Source organism: Acartia tonsa, chromosome 12 (genome assembly GCF_053477335.1).
Source record: "Acartia tonsa isolate MP-2025a chromosome 12, ASM5347733v1, whole genome shotgun sequence".
In the NCBI taxonomy this organism is placed as follows: domain Eukaryota; kingdom Metazoa; phylum Arthropoda; class Copepoda; order Calanoida; family Acartiidae; genus Acartia; species Acartia tonsa.
The window spans coordinates 32,188,482-32,208,789 of NC_137271.1; the positions used below are offsets into that span (position 1 = coordinate 32,188,482).

The 20,308-nt window shown below is 32.1% G+C and overlaps 1 protein-coding gene across 1 annotated transcript in view; it reads left to right on the plus strand.

The window, feature by feature from the left end:
- Positions 1-20,308, plus strand: part of LOC145333029 (uncharacterized) — a 243,153-nt gene that overhangs the window by 220,829 nt on the left and 2,016 nt on the right. The window contains exons 21-23 of the mRNA XM_080178178.1: positions 6,770-6,831; positions 7,187-7,351; positions 8,070-8,150. Coding sequence (XP_080034304.1) covers positions 6,770-6,831; positions 7,187-7,351; positions 8,070-8,150 — 308 coding nt within the window. The remainder of the gene's footprint in view (positions 1-6,769; positions 6,832-7,186; positions 7,352-8,069; positions 8,151-20,308) is intronic.

The following is a 20,308-nucleotide window of genomic DNA, read 5'->3' on the forward strand; positions in this document are numbered from 1 at the left end:
GCTGTTGCAGTTTTGCAGATTTTCTGTGAAACATTTGCGGAGGTGAACGCACACTCTACAAAATAATAATAACACTTTACTCTAAATGCATCAGTCTAAAATGATATTTCTGTTAGTAGCGCAGCTACTCTATAACTTTAGTATGTTTGTCAGTCCATAAATCCATACATTGCATAGTCAAGAATAAAGTCTCTACACAGATTTTCTACAGGGAGTTAAGGGGGGGGGGGGACATTGGAATGTTTATCACACTAGTCCCAAAAGTTTTAAGATAACGTTTTCATATTGGTTACAATTTTGGTTGGTTGATTCATTAACCTGGGTGTCCAAACGTATCAACCACTAGTTATAATCAACAGAAGGGGTAATTTTGTGTATCATCATTTTGGGGATGTACAATTTATCGGTCATTGTCTTATGTTATGTCTGGGTTTTATGTAAATTAGTTTAGATTATTATACCGTAATTGTTATCACAAAAAAATAGCTTTATACTAAGATAGGTTTACAGAAGGGATAATTTTGTTTATCCTCATTTGGGCTGTACACACACATCAATTTATTATCCATTGACCTATCCATATTTAATTTCTAAAAGTAAATACGTGAAATATGGTTTAAAAATATTTTATGATGATATAAGTTTTGAAAAATTATTTGATAATATTTCCTTTATGATTAGAATAGCAGCATTCTAAATAGAGGTATAGGATTAAAGGTGAATGGATTTATCATTACTTGGATCTTACACCAGATTATAATGTACTTTAATAAATGGAAACTTGTTGTGGGCTAAACGATCCTTTCCAACCACCCCCCTTTACCCAATCCCCTCCCTTCCTACAGAATGAACTAACTGACCAATAAATGACAGGGGAAGTAGCAACCTAAACTGAGGACAATATATCCCCTGTCATAATATCCACTTATATTCTACATCCATTTTATGTGTAGATTTTATGTCATTTATTACCACTTTTATTCAATAAATAGTGAATAAATACCAGTGAAATTAAATAAAGTTGTTTATTTTGTTTGTTGATTAAAACCACTGAACCTATTGAGTTCTCCATTTTAGGGAAGCTTTAAAGAGATGCCGGGATGGTTTTATGCTATTTTATTTTATAAATTTAACCTTATATTATTTTTTTTAATTTGAACATCTATATCTAATAGCTGCCACGAAAACCCCCTTCCAATATATCTTGTATAAGTATGTTATTATTGTGCTAAAATGGCCTATTGTTTTAGCATAGAAGTAGTGAGCGAAAAAAACAAGGATGACAACACCCATAAGTAGCGAAGGACAAATAAATCATGGATTGAAATACGGTAAAGGGCAAATGTTTAAATCAATAATAAATTTATTAAGATTAACATGTATTTTTGTATTTTGTAGCGTAACTTATAGACCAATGGAAAAATTAGCCGAAATAAATCATATTTACCACATATCGTTACAGACCGACGGACCTATAGACAGACAGAATGAATTATAGAGTAGCTTCGCCACTTAAAAAAATTATTCAGCACCGAACAAGGCCAGTTTTACAGCTAAAGTAATTTTGCTGGTATTGCTAGATTTAATTAATTTTTTAAAGTTTTATAACCGCTAATAGACGTAGCCGCATATATAATGCTCTATGTAACCCTTCTCAAAAACGTATACTTAAATTTTTTATTGTCGTTTATTAACTGTGCAATATAAGAAATTTTACACTTACAAGATTTTTAAATTCGTATTTAAAAAGGTTGTCTTTAAGACTTTTGTTGTCCTTCAAAATATGATATTTTTGTGTTTTTTTTGGCAAATTAGTAGGCTTGCTATTGTGATACTATTTATCGAACATAAAACTGTAATATTACGGACATACTGTGTATAAAAAGAATCAGGGCCTATAACTGCGGTTCCCTAACTCTGCACCCCTAAAAAATCATCTTTCCTTGCTTCATTTTTATATGGTCTTTCGAATAATTCCAAATAGTTCAATCACTTCAGCAAAATGTAATTTAACAAGGATGACAACATCCATAAAAGCGAAGCACTGAAACGGTAGGACAAACGGACATTAACACTTGTATAGAGTCAGAACTGAATAATCAGAATATAAATGTCGAAGCAAAATTATAAGTAAATTTGTTGAAAAAATGCCAGATATGGACATACTTACATTTCTAGGACTTTATTATATAGATGCTTCGCTTATATTATTGTACTTTGTTGTCCTAGGAATCAGTAATTAAAAAATCAAATCAATTTTATCTGATACAAATTTGTTGTTAAAAAAGTTTAAAATTGGACGTACGGACATTCTAGTAACGATTATAGAGTTGCTACGCTTTCTAAATGGTACCTAACTACTACAGGAATCACCATGCAAAGTTTGAAATCGATAGGACAATTCTAACATGCCTAAATTAACGAAAAAAGCTACCCGTTACAGACGTAGAGACTGACGGACCGACCCTAACAATAGAAAAGCATCGCTTTTAATATCAAAGAACCCTAACTCTGGGATCTTAAAGGATAAGACAACGAATTCACATACCTACATGATGATTCACAAACGTTCCCCACCTACACCCCCCTAGTCTTACAGCCCCAATGCTTACACCCCTTGTCTTACACCCCCGAGGCTTTTTGAATCTTATATGCACGTGTTTGCAAAAAAGAACCCTTTTTGATTAATTATACATCTAAATATTTTTGAAATAATTATATGTAAATAACAAATTAGGTAGTGAAAAAATAATTAATTTATCATAAAATTAATGACTATATGTTTTTTTTGCATACGTTTCATGGATTTAGGGAGAGGACAATGAATTATAAATTAATTTTCCCCAAATAATTTACATGTAACTATACCTTTAGCAGGTTGCTTAGATTTATTCTTGAAAGAAAGGGTTACAAAAAATTTATTTACTGTTATCCTTTCCCCTCTGTAGATATACATAACATAATTTGCATTGTGTTTATACATTAAAGTTAAAAATAAAAATTAGCATTGCTGTTAAACTTTTGTGCTGTTATTATAGTAACACAGGACTGTTGTCGATACTTTGTCAGCTATACCACTTTTAAAGAATGTATACTTAAACTATGAAAACAAGTTTGGCAATCGCTAACGCGCTAATTTTAAGCGCCAAAGCAGAAACGCCAAAATTCATATTAGAGCAAAATTTATATTTGCGGTGTTTATGAAAATTTTTGTCTGTTTACACAAAAGTGTTATACAACTTTAACCAAAGCAGGGATAAAGGGATGATAGGACACTAGTTCCAAAAGTTTTATAATAATGTTTTCTTATTCGTTGGCTTTTCTTTGGTGACTTGTATTGAATTTTGATTAGTTGACACTCAACTAAATTAAACAACCAGTCAAAAACTAAAGACCCCAGAGTTGTTAAGCCAACGAATAAGAAAACAATATTATAAAACGGTGGGGACTAGTGATATAAACGGCCCAATGTCCCTTCCCTGCACTGCACCCCACACCCTGGAAGTATTTTTTTAATGACATTTATCGCTCCCTTATTCCCTGCTAGACTGAAAACTAAACAGTTACATTTTATGCCTTGAAGCAGTTCCTTAGACAGACAACATTCAAAATTTTAATAACATTAACTATTTTTTTTAATCAAGGATAATTATAAGACTAAGTAGCGCTGCACTATTTTTATTATGAAAAATAAATGAAAACTATTTGCTTTAATGTTTTCCGCCTATCAAAATTAACATTTTTTTCTTCATTTTTCTTCAAAAACATTCCCAATATATAAATTTATCAATAAAATAGTCTAAAACCATCCCAGGACCTTTGTGAAGATTCCTTAATTTTTAAATTAGTTATCGGTTGTAACAAACAAACATAAAAACCTTACTACTTCATATAGAACTAATGGATACGCCCCTAGAAGCCTCTAGGGGCACTTAATGTAGGAGGGGGAAAAGTCGACCTCGTCTCATTTTAAATTTGAATTTAAAATAGTAAAAAAATTTTTTTTTTGGAGGGATGGGGGTGATGACACCCTCCCCAAAAACCTTCCCAGGACCTATAAGAAGCTTCACTGTAAAGGAGAACAATATCAGTTCAGCGGTTAGCGAGATCCTTCGGGACAAACAAAAAACGCTTACTACTTCTTATAAAACTAATGGATACGCCCCTAGACACTTAAGGGAAGGGGGGAGTAATCGAACATACACTTCAAAAAGAAAAAGTAAAAAAATGGGGATATTAATTTCTAGGGTCAATTTATCTTAGAAAGGGTGGAGTTACCCTTCCCTAAAATAGCTTTAAATAGCTTCACTGTAAAGGAGAACCATATTTGTTCAGCGGTTAGTATTCTCTGTAACTTGAATATAAAGAAAGGGTATTACAAAATAAATTTAATTTAAAATTAGGACAATCCTAATAAAAATAAACAAATGTTATTTCTTTACAAAACCTAGATTTCCCTCATTTAAACGGTTGATAGCCAAAAAAAAGTAATGTTTTCACTTTTAAGACTGTATGTGTAATATAAGAAACCCTGTTAAACCTAGAGTCATTATACTGACACAAAATCTAAATCGTTAATGTCGACAATATGCTCTTATTCGTTGTCTTTAACAGGGAGGGAGGGGACATTGGACTGTAAATTACACGGGTACCCAAACTTTCATAATAAAAAACTTTGGGACTTTTGTTAAATCTTATTAGGATTGTTTAAGTTTATCTGTGTCCACGCTTTTTCACCAATAATTTTAATCCAAAGAAAGGAGTAATTTTGTGTATTATAATTGGGACTGTACATTAAATTGTCGATGCAATAAGAGCACAAAGTCTATCAGGGAAATAAGGGGAAATTATTTTTTTGGCAGTAAACTGTAACTGCGACAAATTGAAAGGTTTCCAAATTTTGATTTATCATAATTGGGAATTAGAAACACCCAGGGAATAAGGGATGGTACAATGGACAATAAATTAATCTTAACCCTAATATTCTTGAGTAATAATCTGTTTTTTGTATCTTAAATTATAGGGGTAAGGAAGAAATGTAGATTTTTTAAACTGCCATTTTACCCTCCCTCCTTGAAAACTCTTGATTTCAAATATGATAATAATATAAATTTTTAGGATGTTTTAATTTTTATATTTTTCATGTTTATAGTTGATTTTAAAACAGACCTCAAATGGGGTTAAAAAATGATTATGCAATGGACGATAAATTGATGTAATTCCTCATTGAGGATAAACAAAATTACCCCTTCTGAATATTAAAATCATTGGTTGAATTATGAATAGTTAAACCAGTCAAATCAAGATTACTACAGTGTTTAAGCCAACGAATTCAAGAATGTTTTTATAAAACTTTAGGTACCAGCATGATTTATAGTTCATTGTCCCCTCCCTACCTGGATATTATTCAGGCCGAAAACGTTGGACATACTGACACCAAAATAATGTGGAGTAGCTTTGCTGGAAAAAAATTTGCCTAAAGAAATCAGGCTTGACAAATTTGTTAAATTGGCTGGTCATGAATATTCGGGAGTAGCGCAGCTACTCTACAATTTGTCTGTCTGTACGTCCTATATGGACAAATTATAACATCAAATGTGTTATAGAAATATGTATTTAAAATCATAATTGATTGATAATACCCTACTTATAAAATGGATGGATGTTATAATCCTTGTTTTTAAATTGGTTTCTCTTTTGCTCAATTTATCCCTAGTTAAACTAAGTTTTGATATTATTATGTCGACATAAGACTAAGTCAATTTTTACTGGAAATGTTGACGTAAAAATCAGACAAAAAATTTATATCCTATTATAAAAAGTAGTATTGTTTTTTTTGTCTGAAGCTCAAGATCTGTATTTTGACTGAACTGTTTGAATTCTCCTTTTTAAGTAAAGCTTCATATGATTCCCTGGATGGTTCTAGGCTATTTTATTTTTAGATTCAAGTCTTGGAACGGTTTTAGCCTATTTTTCTGCCCCTTCTTTGCATCTTTGAACACTGAGCTCTTAGATGCTAGGAGCGTAGCAACAAGTAGTTTACAAAATATATAGTAAGCTAATGCACAAATAGTCGACATAAAAATTGATATTCAATGTCAACATAAAGCATCCAGATTAACATGGCTAGACTGGCAAACTTTCTTACCCAATAGTGTATGGTTCAGTGGTTACAAAAATAGATACATTAGATCTGTAAATAAAAATGAGTTGTAGCCATTATAAAGCAGGGAGGAAGGGGACAATAGAATGTTTATTACAATGGTCCCCAAAGTTTTATAATAACGTTTTCTCATTAATTGGCTTACAAATATGAGAACTTTTAATGGATTTTGATTGGTTGGTTTATTGAGTTGAGTGTCTAAACTTTTTTAACCACTAATTGTAATCTACAGGCAGGTTGTTATTTTGTGTATTAATATTTCGGATGTACATCAATTTATCGACCATTGTCTTATCCCTTTATATCCCTGGTTGTAGCCATTATAAAGTGTCTCGTCCGCTTTGTACTGTAATATTTATCACTAGTGGCTTCGCCCCTATGTACTCTTGTTAAAGAAATTGGATTCGTTAGTTTTTCTGGAGGGGGTGTCCCACCCTACTGGAAAATAGCTTTAAACCAGTAGGTATATTCCCTGAGAATCACAACATCATCGGTTGAGCGGTTACTAATATCTTATTCTTCAGACGGACATATTACACAAAATTGGATATAATCTTATTTTATTAAGGAGCCATCTTTCAATTGTAATAATTTATCTGTTTTTAGGAGAAATTTATTGGTGCGATGTTTGTCATATCCGACTCAACTCAAAGTCACAAATGTCCCAGGTAAGTCATAATTTTTTAATAAATTGTCATAATTTTGTGATAAATTGTCAAAATTTTGTTATAAATTGTCAAAATTTTGTCATAAATTGTCAAAATTTTGTCACAAATGGTCATAATTTTGTCATAAGTTTTCATAATAAAGGCCATAATAATCATATTTTTATGTCAAGTACATAATGTCCAAAAAGTCATATGTTAAATTTGTCATATTTTTCTTGTTTCTTGGCGTTTTAGGTACAAATTTCGAATCCTAGCAAAACATAAAAGGCCTAATTTCACTAGTTTTGAATGTTTGATCTGATTTTGTTGGATAGAGACCTATGTAAAAAAAATATTTTTATTTCTTCTTTTTCAGCACATCAGCTCGAGCAAGCATCGGAAGCGCGTAAATGCGACGAATGCCGCGCTCCGCAGCGAGTCTTATTATTCACCAGTGGGCAGTTCAGCAGGCACAGGGGCCGCTCAATGCTACCATGGGCCCAGCAATACACAAGATAGGCCCTGCCCTCACTACACAAAGGTAAAGATTTAGTTAGGTTAGGCAGAGAATGGTGTAGTAGAGCCCAATAGGATTTGAACCCAATAGGCGTTGAGCTTAGGAATAGAACATCATGACTATGCTGATTTCTTTACTTCTGGACGAACCCGGTATTAGTGTCGGACTGATTATGACGTAACAAAAAAAATTAGCCAATGAGAGGACATTATTGACCAATGGTAAAATTCATAGTAGCCTCTCATTGGCTAATTTTTTTTTGTTAAGTCATAACCAGTCCGACACTAATACCGGGTTCCTTCTGGACCTAAGGAGAGGGTGTAGGAGGCCAGGAAAATAGCATAAAACCACCTGAATACATTTATAAAACTTCCCTTAAAAAATAAAGCCATTCGGACCAGGAATTTTCGAGAATTTAAGCTTCATGCATAAAAACCTTACTAACAAGCATTCAAATGTCCAAACAGATATATAGAATAGTCTCATAGATAAATATTAAAATTAAAAGGTTTTGTGATTTTTCAATTTAGAAATAATACTGCTTTCTATAAATTTTAGAAAATGATTAGACAATGGACAAAAAGGCCTCATATTGTTTACAAACATAATTTGAAATGACATAAGGGATTAATTCATAAATTATTTTTTATTTGGATGGTGCAACTTTTAACATGTTGATATTTTAGGATCGAGTGTTACGACTTTATTGGATGGGGCAACTTTTAACATTTTGATATTTCAGGATCGAGTGTTAAGGGATATTCCAATGCTGAACATGTTTCTGCAACGCTTACAACAGCATCAATACTTCCCCCCCATCAGGGTAAGTCCATGTTTTCTTAACACTGTGGATCTTAAGGGATATCCGGTACTTGCTTACATGTGGTAGACTGGAGCACCGAAAACGCCCCCCCCCCCCCCGCTTAGTTTTGACAAAAATCAAAAATAAGGGGGGGGTAGTTTTTTAATGTCTGGAAAAGGCAAGGAGGAAAAGTGCTCAGCAAGGCAAAGACTTAACCCCCCCCTTAATTTTGAAGAAAATCAAAAATAAGGGGGGGGTAGTTTTTTCACTGTGCAACACGCCAGAAAGTTGAGTGAGGTAAATCAAGAAAATCCAGTATACCAGAGGGGAAACCTTATTACAGGGATATTCATGTTTTGGGGCATAATTTCCTTATTTATTGACTTTGGCCAGTAAAAGGTTTTAATTTTGCCCAAACTTTCTGGCGTGTTGTACAGTGAAAAAACTACCCCCCCCCCCTTATTTTAGATTTTCTTCAAAATTAAGGGGGGGGGTTAAAAACTACCCCCCCCCTTATTTTTGATTTTTGTCAAAACTAAGCGGGGGGGGGGTTTTCGGTGCTCCGGTCTTCACATGTAAGCAAGCACCGGATATCCCTTCTGTAGATTACAATTAGTTGTTGAAAAGTTTGAACGCTCAACTAAATGAACCAACCAATCAAAATTCCATAAAAGTCCCAAAAGTTGTTAAACCAATCAATAAGGAAACATTAACATAAAACTTTTGGGACTCTTAATAAACATTCCATTGCCCCTCACCTGGTGGTTTCACTCAAAGTGCCTAGTAGAGCACAGCCCCTATATCCTATTTTAATATAAACTGTAAATAGGAAGAATTGGTTTTATTGTGTTTGTTTATTACTTTAGGTCAGGTTAAGTTGGGTTCAGAGGTTAGCCTTCAGGGTTTGGGCCCCCTGTAAAAAAAAATACACGAAAAAATTCAAAAATAAGGTGGTCGGTTCTTTTATTGCTCGCCATGCACTTAAAGTGAAATACGGTTCCAGGACAAACGCAGTAGTCCCAAACGTCGGAGTGGATAAACGCAGGAGTGTTGAAATATTAATTTAATTAAGTATTTCTATACAGATTAGGTTAGGTTAAGATATAAATGTACAAAAAAAATCCCCCCCCCCCCCGGGGTTTGGCATTAAAAAATAGGTTGGGTTATGTTAAGTGTTTACTCCTACGTTTGTCCACTCCGACGTTTGGGACTCCTGCGTTTGTCCTAGGACCTGAAATACCTTCATATCCAAAGTTATTTGACACTAAAAATACGCCTTTAGTTTAATAAACTAAAAGAGCCGATAAAAAGAAAATAAAAATGTTATCTAAATTCTTTATTTTACAATAAGCCATAATTACTTTTACTAGAAGTAAAACATGCCTAGCTATGTAATCAAGACTTATTACATTTGTTATTTATACCAAGTTTCAAGTTTTGTGTGTGTGTGTGTGAGTATGTGTGTGTGTGTATGTGAGTGGGTGGTCATATATGTATTGTCCATCATATTACAATATTTGAAAACGTTGCAAAAAGTTGATTTAACTCTCCTTCCCCTCCCCCCTCCATCCCTCTTTCAATCCCTTTTATCTCCTTTCCCTTTTTGTCTATTGATCCCTTTGATATCTTTCCCTTTATCCTCAAGTTCTCCACATATTTTAGTCTTTCATGTCCCTCTAGTTTTTTTTCTCTGAAAATTCTATCTTTTGATATGGAATGTGCGTGTTTTTCCTCAATTTTTTTTTTTAAATTTTTCCCTCGTTTTTTATAAATATAAAAATATATTACTTTATTGATGACAATCAAAGCAAGCAGTTCTGCAGAAAATTTTACTTTATTAAAAATTAATTATTCAATAAAAGAATTTTTTGTATGGAGTATGTTAATATGTCCAAATAATGTGATTTATGCTAAAAAAAAATAATCAAAACTATTTGTTCTAAAATTTTCCCTATTTCTTCCCCTTGGGCCAAAAAATTCTTAAAATCTTTTTGCTAGAAATAGGTATAAGGCTGGATTAAGGTCATTTTTTTTCTTTAAGGCTCGGCAGCCGCACGTTAGCCTCAGGAAAATTGACGTTTTTAACTGATAAAATCAGCTAGATAAGATAAGATAAAAAAATTCAACACAAATATTTTGGAACGAACCAATTAAAATTACTACGAGCCTTATAACGATATTATAAAACTTTGGGTACTTGTGTAATTTACAGTCCAATGTCCCCTCCCTAACTAATGATATGGTAAACCGTTTTTTAAGCTTTTTAGCGGGTTTAAATCAGCGATCCCTAACTTTTTTCCCTACATCAAAGAATGTTTTTTTATTTAGAATATTGTTTGAAATTTTAAAATCAGGAAGTTTTAATCTAAAGTTTAGAAATTAACATTTTCTAGTTGGGCATGTTAATATTATATTAATTCAAAGAGCCATCCTGCATTACCCGATCTAAAAAGAATGATTATGTTCATTTCATAAAAAGCAAAATAAGATTTATTTTTTTAATTTTTAACATTTATGTAAATTCTCTTTGAAAAGGAGTGGGTTTGATACTACAGTTGGGGAAATTAGTAATGCTTTGTTTTTACAATAACTAACATAAATGTATACAGGGAGGGAGGGGACAATGGGGTGTAAATTATACCGGTAACCAAAGTTTTTTAAACATGTCTTCTCAGTACATGATTGTCCAACTTTTCATGTAAAAATTCTAATCTATAGAAAGGGGTAATTTTGTTTATCATAATAGAGATGTACATAAATTTATTGTCCAATGTCTTATTCCTGAAGAATTCCTGGTATAATATAAAAATATCTTAAATATTTACAAAATTTAGTATCATAATTTTAACAATACGTGTTAATTTCGCTGACATCCAACTTTTATGGGTTTTGTCGACTTAAATTCCGTTTTTTTGTCGATATAAATACAAGTCTTTAGTTTAACAGTGATTCTTTGGTGTATTTCGCAATTTAAAACATAATTACTAAATGAAATATATGAAAAACATTGGAATGAAACGTAACAGCTATAATTTTAATAAGTATGACAACATCCATAAAAGCGAAGGACAAACGAACATTAACACTTGTAGAGTGTCAGAACTGAATAATCAGAATATAAATGTATAAAAGTCGAACGAAACAAAATTTTAAATCTGTTGAAAACCTTATTAAATACAGGATATTGTTAAAGACATACAAACATTTTTAGGACTTGATTATAGAGATGCTTCGCTTATAACAATGTACTTTGTTGTCCTAGGAATAATTGTTTAAAAAATCAGACCAATCGGATAATTTCATCACATAAAAATGACTTTCTGGTAACGATTATAGAGTAACTACTACAGGAATCATTTTGAAATCGATATTCTAACATGCCTAATTACGTTACGGACGGACCTACCCCAATTATAGAAAAGCTTTTCTAAAGAGAAATTATGTTTAAAAGTATTTAAAAAGAACTTCTGCTATATGTATGTAAATATGGTCAAGAAGCAGAGAGGAATAGAAAAAGAGTATACTTTAAAAAAAATTTATTATATCAACAAAATTTGATTCATAATGTAATTATTAGAAGAGCGTTATATAGTAGAGATAATTTGAAAAGATTATTTAGTATCATGTCATAAATGACATTTGACTGTAAATTTTACTGGGACCCAAAGTTTTAAACACGTTTTCGTACTCGTACTCTCAAACACTTTGGGAACCTTTACCAAATCTTGATTGGGTTGTACAAACTAACAGTGCCTAAACTTTTCAACCGATTATTCTTAACTTTTGGAATTGGAAGGGTTAATTTTGTTTATCATCATTTGGGATGTACATCTTAATGTCGATATTGCAAACGATAATGAACCGAGCTGGATCTTTAAATCATTTTAGTGGTGAACCAAATCGGGGTGCGCCAAATTTCAGCCAATCACAGCGCACCCAGATCTAAATCACCATTAAAATGATTTAAAGATCCAGCTCAGAATTATCATTTCTGTAGCTGAAAATTAATGGTTGAAAAGTTTGAAAACTTTAAGTTCGGAGCAAACCAATCACATTTTAAAAATACCCAAATTTATGAAGCCAAGGGGTAGTATAACGGGGTTACAAAACTTTGGGTACTATTTTAATATACATATTATTTCCATAAAAATAAGGGATTTTTTTTACAGTGTGATGTAAAAAGACTTGGTTAGCTTATATACATAGAAGAAATGAAGTATGAGGAAAAGCTAACTTTCCACGGATAAGAATATGAATTAACAATTTTTATAATGGACGATAAATCACTCTACGTATCTAATGATAATAGACAAAATTACCACTTCTATATATAAAAATAGTTGGTTGAAAAGTTTGGACCAACAAATAAAATTCATAAAAATCACCCAAAGTTTTTTATCCAACGAATTAGATAACGTGCATATTCATAAAACTTTCTCCCCTGGATTCCTAGAGAAAACTTATCACAATTCGCGCACGCACCAAACATGAAACATCGCATGCACATCCACAAGATTTTTTGTGCCCCCCATCACCCCCCCCCCCCACGCCTTGAAAATTGGAAGAGGATGAGAGGGGTGTAAGCAAAGACAAAAAGTTTTGGCGGAAAGGTCAAACGAAATTGAAATATATGATATAATTGAGCACCCGGGCCAAAAAACACACTTTTAATTTTATCATGTAATAATAATATTATGTTTAACTATTGCACTATTACAATAACGTTTTCTTATTCGTTGGTTCAACAACTTCGTGGACTTTAGTGAATTTTGATTGGTTGTTTTATTTAGTTAAGTGTTCAAGCGTTTCAATCACTAATTTTGATCTACAGAAGTGGTAACTTTTAAGGAATAATTAGAGTTGCAACTTACTTTAAATTGAACCTTTTACAAGAATTATCATGTGAAGTTTGAAATCGACAGGACAATTCTAACATGCTTAAATCAACGAAAAGAGCTATCTATTACGCATGGGCCAGCTCTAATAAAGAAAAGCTTCGGTTTTTTTTAAAAATGACACTTATGTTAAAATATTATTATTTTCTTAATTATAAGTTATAATAAAAATAGAAATAATAAAAATTATTTAACTGCAAGAAAATTATTTCAAGCATATCAATTTCAAGCAACTCAGCAATAGATTTATAAAATTAAACCTTTTTCAGTATGGCGATGCTGTGAGTATTGGTGCAAATTTTAAATTGATTTGACGGGGCTGATATTTACGTCACAAGTGAGGGGAAAGAAAAGGGAAGGAGGAAAGAAACCCCCTAGAAAAGAGATGGGGGTATGACGTCACACGCCAAAACAATTTGAAATTTGTCCCCATTTTTTGCACCAATACTCACAGCATCAGTATGGCACCAAATCCATTTAATATTCTTTACATTAAAATCAATTCTAAGCCATACTGAAAACTCTTGTGTCGGATAATAGAGAATTGCCACTAAAAATAAATATAAAATCATGAATTTACTATCCTGTTTTGTTGGACTCGGGACCAATAAAACTCATCCATAAACTCGTTCTACCATTGGCTAGATTAAGAGGGAGTAATCTGGATCATGATTGGATTGTACAAAGTAACAGTGTTCAAACTTTTCCACCAAAGCTTGCAATGTACATATAAGGGGAGGGAGGAGTAAGAATAGACTAATAAATAGCACAAAGCCACCCATAATTAAAAATAAAGCTTCCTTTTAGTGGAGAATTTAATTGTTTCGAGATATTAACCGACAAAAAAAAACTTACTTCTTTATAAAGTAGGATAATAATAAGTCCATTATTTAAAGGGAAAATGACAATATTTTTTTGGCGAGTCTATAAATAATGCAAAATTTTTACGACATGCACAAAACTTTTATGCATTTTTTTTGAAGAAACTGCAAATAGATTTTGAAACGTTATGGCCTGTTTCCTCTAGGTGTCAATTTATTTAGACCTGCTTATACTCTAAAATATGCTATAGGCTTATGTCTTTCAGTTATTAAATTTATTTCTCGCATTCATTCGAATCCGGTGGATAGGAACCGGTTCTCATCCATACGAAAAAACTATGTCTAGCATCGTATTATATCCAGCTTTCTACGAATAAACAACTGGTTTTAATCTTATAATTGTACATTCTATATCCGCGGAAAGCTGTTTATAATACAATGCGAGAAATAACTATTATTTTTATTCCAACTGTATAATATGCTGTTATAAATTTGATATATTGTCTTGTTTTCTGGTTTAAAAAAATAAGTTTTGGATCAATTTTGTTCTTTAGGTAATATTCAAGAAAAAATATATATAATTTTTGGGGGTGTGGCTAACCCCTCTCAAGAGATATGTCCCTATTATCCCCCCAGGGACGTCCAAGCTTTTTTTTATTTTTAGGGGAGTAAAATAAGATGCTTCAAAGTTTGAGTGTGGCAAACACCCCTTCAGACGCCTATGGTCCCCTCCCCCCCTTCCTAACATTATGTTATCAAATAAATATAATAGGGGGATATTTAGGATTCTCTTCTCATAGGACTTACCCCTGGAAGCAAGGGGCTTAGCCATTAGTAGAAAAAATAGTAATTAAGTTCTCATTAGCGAAATAGTTTCCTTTGACAAATATCTGCAAAAACTTTCCATTTACAATTTGAGCATATAAGTAGCTTTGCCCAGCGATTTTGAGGGATAAGACAATGGACTAAAATTATATTTATATCCCTAATGATGATAGACAAAATTACCTCTTTTTTAGATCAGAATTATGGTTGAATTGTATGAACCTACCAATCAAGATTAAATAAAAGTACTCAAAGTTTTAAAGCAAACACATGAGAGGATATGTTTATAGAACTTTGGGTACAAGTGTTATTTACGATCCAATGCTCTCTCCCTTCCCAATATTAAACTTTACAGCTGTGATTATATCAATATAGTAGTTATAAGTTTACTAACGGCTACACCCCTAGCATCTAGGGATTTTGTAATCAAAATAGGAGTAGAGGGGCAGAAAAATTGCACTAAATCATCTCAATACTTAAACTTCAAAATAAAATAGCCCAAAACCAAACAATATGTTACAATGTGAAGTTTCCTTAAAATGAAGAAACAAATCGGTTCTGTGGTTAACGAGATCTTAAAAAACAAACTAAAAACTTACTGCATTTTTTTGATGTGTACATTATTTTTTATGTTCAGATTTAATGTGTAAGTTTATTTGAGAAAAAAAATGTATGAACAATAATGCACTTTTACTATACATTTAAAGCTGTAAAAATATTTGTAAACTGATGCACTGTTAAACGTAGAGGCATCGTGTTGACATACAATATCAATTTCATGGAATTTCTCAGCGATCTGAAGGGATAAGACAATGGCCGATAACTCAAGTACATCCCAAATGATGATACACAAAATTATCCCTTATGTAGATTACAATTAGTGGTTGAAATGTTTGGAAACTCTACTTAAAAAATCAACCAATCAAATTTGAATAAAAGTCCCCAAAGTTGTTCAGCCCACGAATTATAAAACGTTCTTATAAAACTTTGGGGTCTAGTATAATAAATGTTCTCTCCCTCCCTGGGTATTTATACATACTTTTCAAACCGACAACTATTAGAATCGCCTGAATATTAAGGACTTCCAAACAAAGATCATGCAATCAAAGGGTTTGCTCTTTGTAATAGTGCCCAAAGTTTTATAAATACTTTTGGGAGCTTTTTAAAATCTTGATTGGTTGGTTCAAACTAGCTGTAGCCAAACTTTAAACCAATAATTGTAATCTTTAAAGTGGATAATTTTATTTTAAATCATTGGTGAAGTAAATAAATACAGTTCATTATGATAACAATATTCTAATAATGATATTATGACTTTGTGTTATGTTGATATAATAACAGCATCAAAGTTTAACTTGGTAAAGATATGCAATTGTTAAGTATAGTTCGTAAACTATTGCAGTAATAAAAATTTTATTCTAAGATTAATAAATTATCAAATTCTTTGACAAAAAAAACAATAACGATATCGTACATAAATGATAATATACAACTGAAATAGAAACTAAAGAAAGGATTTTTCTTTGTTGATAACAATAACTGCAGAAAATTGTACTCCAATGATGAGACAATGGACGATAAATTGATATAAATCCACAATGATAATAAACAAAATTACCCCATCTGTAAATTAAAATTATCGGTTAGTAAGTTTGAACTCTATCATATTGTATTTAACAGTCAGAATTCAAAGAAGAACCCACAATTTTTACAAACTTTGGGTACCAGAATAATTTACAAACTTTGGGTACCAGTATAATTTACAAACTTTGGGTACCAGTATAATTTACAGTCCAATGTTACCTTTCTTCCTAGGATGTATGTTTTTGAGATGCTTAGATAATGCCTTTGGTAGTGCAGAAGCAGATAGACAAACAAACACAAATTAATTATGGAGCAGCTCCGTTAATTTTTTTTCTTAATTTATCCTTTGAACGTTTTTTCTTAAAGCTGCACTTCCCAGCGCATTCCTTTGCAGGAAGAAGGGATAGTTCATTCGAAGAAAAAAATATGGTACAAAAATATCAATACACAATATTTTCCTATATTTTCGGGGGACTGTTGAAAAGACATTTAATTTTTTTGCAGTGCCATATACTTATCTCTGATTCCTTTGTTGTTAATTAGAATAATGGATATATAATACGTGGATATTATGACAGGGAAATTTTTGCGTCAATTTAGGTTGCTAGTATAATGTTCATTTAATGGTCAGAGTAGATTCCTTCAGTAGAGGGGAAAAGGGGATTGATGGGGGTATTATTATATTAGCCAACTGGAAGAAACATTTTATAGTAGACGAAAATCTGGTGCAATATCCAAGTAATTATATATCAATTATTAGAATGCATATTGGGAGTTTCTTTATTCCAACAAACAGTTTTATTATGAAATTATAATATTGTTTTTAAAAAAATTGGTTTAAGTATATTGAAAATTTCCATTCAAATTTGATTGTATATTTAATATGTTTTTGGCTGATTTATGAAATAATATTTGGCGTCATTTTGTAAACGTTTTAAATGCATGTATTGGTCGGGTGCAAAGGGTTAAAGACCAAATAAACATTAATGTGCGTTCTCTTCTGCAAATTCTTTCAGAATCGCAATAGTGAATAGATTTATTAGTCAAAGATGACCAATAAGACACAATAAGTCATTCAAATTAAAATAATTTCTAGCAGAAGAAGATTTTCGTGCATATTTAGACATTTATTATAAAAAATCTGCCATGTACACTTACAATTTAATAATATGGTCAGATTATTCCTACTATGTGTTCATTAGTTCAATACTCAATTGTCCATTAATATGTATACTGTCAAAAGCATTATAGCAAACTATATTAATTTTATTTATGATAAGAATAAATGGTGTTTTGTTGTTTTAGCAATAAGTTGCGGATTTTGTGGCTTGCATTTTTGTGTAAATCATAGCACACCAAATATGTATTTGCACACAGCTTTTATTTCTCTTTATTTTCTATTGATAACAATCTATTATTTATCAGGGAGGGAAGGGGCAATGGTGGCGAAATTTCTTTCTCCAATATTTACAGTCGACTTTACCAGGGAGGTACGGAACAATGGGTTGTTTATTAGACTAGTCCTCAAAGTTTATAATAATCTTTTCTTATTCGTTGACTTAACAACTTTGAATTTTGATTGGTTGTTTCATTAAGTTAAGTGTCTAAACGTTTCAACCACTAATTGTAATGTATAGAAGGGGTAATTTTATGATGCATCATTGGGGATGAACTTGTATTTATCGTCCGTTGACTTATACCTTTAGATCCCTGCGATTTTACACAAACTTATGGCTAGAAAGATGAATTTTTCGTACATTGTCCCATCCCTTTCTATCTGTTTGATAAGAATCTATTATTTCTATTACAGATTGTAAAGTAATACGCAAAGTTTCTACACAAAAATCAAATCAAAATGGCGAGGCGAATTTTAGGCCTTTGTGGTTAGTATGTTGGTCATTTAAGTTTCATTTGAAGAAAATCTATTCTGCTTTAATAATATAACTAGCAACTACGCCCCTAGAGGCCTCTAGTGGCACTGTATATGTTTGTTTTTTATTTCAAATATCAAATTTAAAAAAAAATTATCTATGTTGCGTTAAAGTCTCTAAGGAAAGACGAGACTATTAAAAAATTCCTCTTAGAAGGGTGATGGTACCCTCCCCAAAAATAGTTATAAACCTTCCCAGGTCCTATGAGAAGCTATTTTAAGGAGAACCCAATCGGTTCAGCGGTTAGCGAGATCCTTCGGTAAAATCATACAAACAAAAAAACAAACAACCTGTTACTTTATTATAAGGTTATACATTCTGCATTGCTAATGATTTTAAAGCTTGATTTAAAATTGTTGAAATAGTCCAATTTAGTTTAAACTTTAAAATTTTATTAAAATTTAGGTTAGGTTAGAAAAGGGTTAGATGAGCCCCCTACAAATACAAAATTGCCGCAGACCCTGTGTTTTAATAAAAAAGAATTTTTTTGGGGGGGGGTTGGGCTATGGTCCATTAATATGCATGAGTGAAAGCACCTATTCTTATACTGTCCTCTTCCCTAGTCGATGGGCCGGATACTTTTTTGGCCGGATACCGGATACCAGATATTCGGTATCCGGATAGTTTCAATATCTGGTATCCGGTCGGATATCTGACCCACGCTGATATCCGGAAAATCACTGGATATGCGGTCGGATAACTGGATATACGGCAGTAAAAATCAGCCGGATATCCAATAATTCTTATGACACCTTGTCTTCAATATCCGGTAACCGGCCGGATATCCGGCCAAATCGGATATCCGGCTCAACCCGAATAATTAGTCTACTAAATGCAGGGATATTGAGGGATAAGACAATTGGCGATAATAAATTTCTATACATTCCAAAGGATGAAAATCAAAATTAAACCAAACATTCAATTAAAGTTCTTAAAGTTTCTGAACCAACCAATGAAAGGGCATATTTATAAGACTTTGGGTACCAGTGTAATTATTAGTATAATGTCCCCTCCCTCCCTGGTTGAAATCCAAACAAAAACTTTACAGGTCATTATGTAGTCTAAACAAGGATGATAACATCCATGAAAATCCATGACAATAAAAAGTCAATAAACCCCTAATTATTAAGTTTTGACGCATATACGTCCAAGGGTGTGGGGGTTAAGGGGTGTTTGGACCCCCCCCCTTTTTACCCCCCTCAAAATAAAAAGCTTGCACGTCCTTGATCTAACCTTCCTACATAGTTTGATTTAAATAGGATTATTCTTTCATATAATAGCTATTAATTAGAAAAAGCATGATGAAAGCATTGATAATTGTAGAGTTGCTGTGATTCCATTTTGTAGAAAATCTTCGCTTCAGTAGAGAGAGGACTTTTTATGCGCTGATTTAATCAATATTATAAACATAAACGACCGTTTTAGTTTACGATAATGGGACCAAAAAAAAGGGAAATTTTAGGTAATCAGTAGCGCAGCAACGATGGGTAATAAAAATAATTAAAAAAATGTAATGGCTGACATATCATCGAGAAGACGTTATTCTAATGACACTTTGTCTTATGTTGATATAAAAACAGTAAAAATTATTAGAAAGAAGGGGAAAATGGGCTGTTTAATACACTAGTCTCCAAGTTTTATGAGAACGTTTTCTTATTCGTTTTGATTGGTTGGTTAAATAAGTTGAGTGTTCGAACATTTCCACCAATAATTTTAATCTACAGAAGGTATAATAATGTGTATCATCCTTGGGAATGTACATCAATTTATCAGTAATTGTTTTATCCCTTTAGATCCATGAAAAATGTTATACGTCTAATAATTTTAAGCAACTTAAAGATGAGTTTATGATTTTAGAAATTTTTAAAAATCTTACGTTGCCCTATTCTTACTCCCTGGGTACGTGGCTACCATAAAAATGTTCTTATCAGTAAGTTTATGTAGCAAGGTTATGTCTAGATATGCATTTTATCTCATTCATAAAGGCTTATAACCAGGGATAAGACAAAAGCCGATAAAAAGATGTACTTCTCAAATGATGATACACAAAATTACCCCTTCAGTTGATTACAATTAGTATATGGAACGTTGGGTAACTCAACATAATTAACCATCTAATCAAA